The sequence below is a fragment of the Poecilia reticulata genome, linkage group LG12, assembly GCF_000633615.1.
Source record: "Poecilia reticulata strain Guanapo linkage group LG12, Guppy_female_1.0+MT, whole genome shotgun sequence".
NCBI classification, from domain to species: domain Eukaryota; kingdom Metazoa; phylum Chordata; class Actinopteri; order Cyprinodontiformes; family Poeciliidae; genus Poecilia; species Poecilia reticulata.
Genome location: NC_024342.1, coordinates 2,247,723 through 2,253,425, shown reverse-complemented (window position 1 = coordinate 2,253,425; position 5,703 = coordinate 2,247,723). Strand labels below are relative to the sequence as shown.

General features: G+C 40.2%; 1 protein-coding gene across 2 annotated transcripts in view; it reads right to left on the bottom strand.

The window, feature by feature from the left end:
• Positions 1–5,703, bottom strand: part of myo18b (myosin XVIIIB) — a 61,730-nt gene that overhangs the window by 41,049 nt on the left and 14,978 nt on the right. For both annotated transcript variants that reach the window (XM_008423197.2, XM_008423198.2), the window contains exons 11-14: positions 4,820–4,883; positions 2,319–2,463; positions 1,281–1,442; positions 391–481 (exon numbers count right to left, since the gene is read on the bottom strand). In XM_008423197.2, coding sequence (XP_008421419.1) covers positions 391–481; positions 1,281–1,442; positions 2,319–2,463; positions 4,820–4,883 — 462 coding nt within the window. The remainder of the gene's footprint in view (positions 1–390; positions 482–1,280; positions 1,443–2,318; positions 2,464–4,819; positions 4,884–5,703) is intronic.

Sequence of the window (5,703 nt, the reverse complement as noted above, 5' to 3'; positions counted from 1 at the left end):
CCCTGCAAACGTGGTTAATTAGAGAATAGACTCAATGATTACTTGTTTTATTAAAATATTGCATTGCTGAGAATTATTATGAAAAAGCACAAAAAAGCACAAAGCATTTTTGTGTTACTAGCTTTTTAAAAAGTTTGTAGTTTTTTGGCCTGTGTGATAAATGTCTGCACACCCGTAGTGGATATGACACAAACAGGAATGTGAAGCACAGCAATAGTAGAAAAACACATTTTATTTCTATAAACTGAGGTGATACAAGGCACATAGTGCTTTAACGTTCTGTTCAATCTCTACAGTCACTGTGTAATCCAGCTCCTTTCTCTGGACAACAAGCTGTGATTTCATGACTTGTAATGTTGCTTTGTTAAAAATGCGCATAGTCTCACTCACCTGTTGATGAGTGAGACTATGGCGGTGAAGAGCTCTTCATAGAGACCAGCAGCCATTCCATCCAGACACTGAGCAGCTGTTAGACGGGGACCTGCACAGACAGAGGAGGCTGAGAGAGTTTAGCTTCACTGAAACCAGGGCCGCTCCAAGGCTTTCTGGGGCCCTAAGCAGATTTTCATTTGGGGACCCACATACCAACACGTCAAAGCCAGAAGTGCCATCATTTCTAAGCTACTTTATGTATGTAACATACCTAGTATCATTAGCGTCATTTGTAATTAGCTTACATCATGACAGTGTTGTTATCGTTATTTATTTTAACTTTACATGAGCAGCAAACTAAAACAATATGTGGATTTTGAAATGCTGAGTGGTACTTGTGTGTCATATTATTTTAACTATTTTATAGTGACACCAGATGATAAACACTAAAACTACAGTAACAAGTTTCCTATCTTATATTTCCCCAACAGTGGCAGCAGCCAACAGCAGGAAGAGATAACTTATAATTTGTCATTATAATAATATAAAAATCTTTTTTTCCATGTGTAAAAGCATTTAGTTCAAACTGAATGTGAATGTGAACATATTTAAAATCATGCTAGTTTGGTGCTCTTGGGGCCCCCCTGGTGCTGTGGAGGCCCTAAGCAGCCGCCTACCTCACATTGCCTTGAGCTACAGTTTAATATCACATCTACTCGCTTCCTTTCAGGTTACTTTGTATCTCTTGAGTTCCATATCTCAGTCATCTTTCATCATGTGTTTAAGATTGAAAGCCTGTCAGGATTGACCTCCTGGTGACCCCCAGGTAAACTCCCTCCACTTCTTGCCCTCCTTCCTCCCCTCTGCCTCTCTGTGAGCGTTTCCTCTCCGGTTGTTGTGCCTCTCACCCTCCTCGGCCTCGTTCCTCTCTCTGCTGACTCCGGTGGCTTTCTGCAGCAGCTGTCGCAGGTGATGCTTGAAGACGGCCGTGTCCAGGTCCTCCGCCTCACACCCCAGGATTCTGCTGGCTGCCTGAGCGCTGTCAAAGTTCACAAACTGCCTCCGGCCCACTGCACATCAAAACAGAGCGCGCTGCATCAGGAAGCCTGCCAGCACACAGCTGGAACCAGATGCTTACAATAAGCAATTAATGGCATAATGAATTAAAATGACCTCGATAATTTGCATTCTAATGATTAATATTCATTGATGGGGAATTTTGATGACAGAGACATTATAATCCATTATATCTGTGGTTTCAGTTGTAAGTGGTTTTTGTTTGTGTTTTATTCTGGATGTTTAAACTACAGTTCCAGAGTCTAGCTTTCTTTACAAAATTAAAATGTATTGGTTTTTGAGTGAGAGAACTCAAAATGCTCTAAAAACAACAACGTTATCATTTATCGTAATAATTCCTGGGACAATTTATCATCCAGCAAATTATGTTATTGTGACATGCCTAATTTCCATACACCGAATAAAAACACATCTACAATTTTTTCCTCACTCTCTAAATTTACATCAGTCCAAACTTCTCTTTCTTTAAGTCGGTTACAATCACCTAAATTATTTCTACATGCTAAATACCAGAACACCTAACGAGAACATTTTTAAGAGATTTTTTTGTAACTTTCTAGAATCTAAAACTTATGAAACCAGTACTGACAGTAGGTAGTGTTAATGTTAGTTATTATACTTCCAGTAACAATACATGCTGTTGAGCTGCGCCTCCTTCTGTGAATTAGCTGATTTTTGTTCACTATTATTCTTCCTCCTCTTCAGGCCTCATGGTGAGAACGTTTCCACACTGTGAGGACATTTGATCCACTTTCACCTGAACAACAACTCTAATCAGATTAACTGTGTGGTTAAAGGCCATGAACTCAGTCCAGGTATGCGTGATCGCTTAGGGTGTCTGACTGATGATGATGATGATGGTGTGTTACCTTTACAGGCCCCAGCAGCTCCCAGGTGGTAGATAGCAGCCAGAACGTGCCAGATCGCCTTCTGCTCTCCGGCTGAGAAGCTTAGCATTTCCATGGCAGCCAGCAGCTTGGTGAAGGCGACAGACGCTCGCTGTTTTTCTTCAACCTGCGAGCGAGCGAGCGAGCGGACGGACGGACGGACGGACGGACGGACGGACGGACGGACAGACAGACAGACAGACAGACAGACAGACAGACAGACAAGCAGAGGAAGAAAGGAGAAGGCCTTCACACACCATCAGATAGAACTCTTTATGCTCGATTTCATTTTTCTAGCTTTAGTCCCTCTTTACCTCATATTTACAGAAAGATTATAAAACTGACTTCTATTTCATTTTAGGCAGAGGAGTGTAAACTAGAAATGTTTGTGTTTTTAGCACTGTACATATGAAAGCAACGCCTAAGCTCTGCTTATTTATAAAAAAATTAGCATTTTATCCTACATGAAGAAAAGCATTGGCCCTATCTAATATAAATGATAAAACAGCAGTTATCTGGTCACAGCTAACTCTAATGAGAACTTGTATTCCTTTTTGCCAGCAGGTGGTGCTGTCGAACCATTCATTAGCAGTAAAACTAGAACTTTTTTAAAAACATGACACGGACATTGTTTTCATGGTTCTACAAATGTTGCTCTTTGTAATGCAGTAAATATTTATGTTCAGGTTTAAGAACACGGGTGATTTCTTCGTAGCTCCTTGGACTAGGACAACATCATAGTTCCTGCTGGAGGACACGCTGCAGATAAGAAGTTTCCTCAGGAGACGTGAGTAAATTATGTGTAACTGTTTATATTATACATGTTATGTTACTATAAGACTATAAGATTATTGATGTTGCAAACTTAAACACACTGAAAGAATATGAAATAAAAATCGAAGCTTCTTTTGATTTTTGTTCCCATCCAGACATGACGTTCTCCCCGTCACTTCCAGCTAGAATCAGCTTTCCTCGCTCCGCTAACTGCTAACCGCCTGTTGCTGCTGTGGCTCACTGACACACTGCAGCTGTCTCATATGTTAAGGCCACTGCAGTGACACAGCAGCTGCTAATGAACGCTGTGGTTTTCACTGTGCACAGACTGAGCTGGCTGACGATAGCACAGAGCCAGTTTTGTTTTTAAAAGACATCTGTTGCCCAGCAGAGAACGATCTGGTTATGGGAAATTTTAATTTCTCTGCAATACAAACAGCTCGTCTCAGTAAAGTTTGAGAAAACTCCTCTGGGTTGAACGGCTTTGTGCCTGTGATCCTGTAGGAGTAAAAGATTAACCTTTATGTGTCCATAAACTGTAGATTGTGACAGAAAATCTGGGAACCACTTTCTGTGTAAAGTCAGGATTTTGCACCGTGTAAATAAAATGAATTCTAGATTTTTTGTTTTGTTTACAATATATATAACAATAGGCGACACTTTATGAGAGCAGATGCTTCGGTACAACTGAATGGTTGCCATGGGAGATTCAAGGATGCATGAAAAAATATGCCATGATAAAAAGTTGAAAATAGTCAATTTTATATAATACCTCCATTTAATGTAAAGTATTACAGGAATGATCCAAAGGTAGGTCCCTGTGGAACACCTATAGAGTTGCTTAAGAGATCATTTATGATTTTTTTTTTTTTATCCAGTCACAATGTTTTTGTTATTAATTGTTGTTAGGCACACCTGAGTGGTTGCCATGGGAGATTAAAGGATTCCTCAAACCTGTAGCAAAGAATCAAAGCAACACTTGTTAATGTTACATTATGTAACATTACAGCATGAAAAATGTCTATTTTACATAATACTGGTCCTTTAAATTTTAATGTCACACAAAATCCCTTTTTTCCTTCTATGTATGTCTGGATTAAAACTAACAACCGTAAAGCATCTATTGCTGATCACTTTGCCCTGTAAAGTTGATATAGATCAACTCAGACCACGGTCTATATGCTGTAAGTATTTGCATTATGGTGGTGCATAGCAACCAGGTTTCTAAATGCTAACAGCGGAAACTGAAGGAGGAGAGAAAAGTAGGAAAATGATAGAAAAATACATTCAAGCTGATTTTTCATCAGCTGACTAGAAGTTGAAGAGAAGCTCCTAAAAAAGTCCAAGTCTCAAGATCACGACCAGGCCAGTGTCACTCCCAGCTCATGTGTTTTATAGTTTTACCATCAGGGATCTTGTTTCTTTCTGCTAATTCAAAGGTCAATTTAACAGAATTTCTTAAGCGTCGTCAGGCCATAAAAGCACCGGCTCACTTGGAAAAACACGACTTTGGAAAAACTGACCTATCTTATTGATTCCATTGAATCTTTAGCAAAATGATGTTACAAGCTGGAAAAATGTGTGGCTAAAATGTTATGATAAACACGTGTCGTCTTCTAGATGTCGGCTCATCTCACCCATCAGCTAACACACTGACACAGTGAGACTGCAGTGTGTTAATGCTGACACTGCAGCTGCTCTTTCTGTACCTTGGTGGGATGAAGGATACCAAAAGTGTTGGAGTCAGGGAGCTGGTGCAGCTGCAGTTCTGTCCTGGGGAGCAAGAAACAGGAAGTTAGTCTCTACGGGAGACACTTCCTGCCCAAAGCGTCAGCATCGGCAACGAATGTCTGAAAATACTTGGATGATATGAATAACCACAGGATCTCATTTCTCTTTGGGATAAATAAAGCATTTTTTCAATTTAATTGAGCTGAATTATTGTGGGAGGGGGGAGATAGACCCTGAACACACAGAGAGCCAATCTGAGGGCAACATAGAGAAACTGATTGAGCTGTTTTTGGTTTGCAGGAGGAAATCAGAGAACTCAGAGGAAACCTGTGTGTGCGTGTATCTACTGTCTGAATATATGAAAGCATCTGGAGATTGAAACACAGGTTAATCCAGACTTCTCTTCCTGAAATCTAGGCTGATTTCTGTTTTTATCATTCTGTGATGTCACACAGGAAGTAGTGTGTTTAAGGTGTTAAAAAACATCCACAGGTGTGCCTCCATTTAACTCAAATGTAATAAATGAACCTATAAGAAGCTTATAAAACTATGACATCATCTCCTGAACTTTTTTATTTTATATTTTCAGGCACACTCACGTATGTAAACTTCTGATTTTACAGAACGTAATGAAAAGTAATCAGTTTCTCCTAAATTTTGCAAAATTGACATAATTCTGGACAACTTCACTGATATAAAACAGAAAATTTTATTCAGATTAAATGACTAACATCCATCCATCCATTTTCTGCCGCTTATCCGGGGTTGGGTTGTGGGGGCAGCAGCTTCAGAAGGGAGGCCCAGACTTCCCTCTCCCCAGCCACTTCTTCCAGCTCCTCCAGGGGAACCCCAAGGCGTTCCC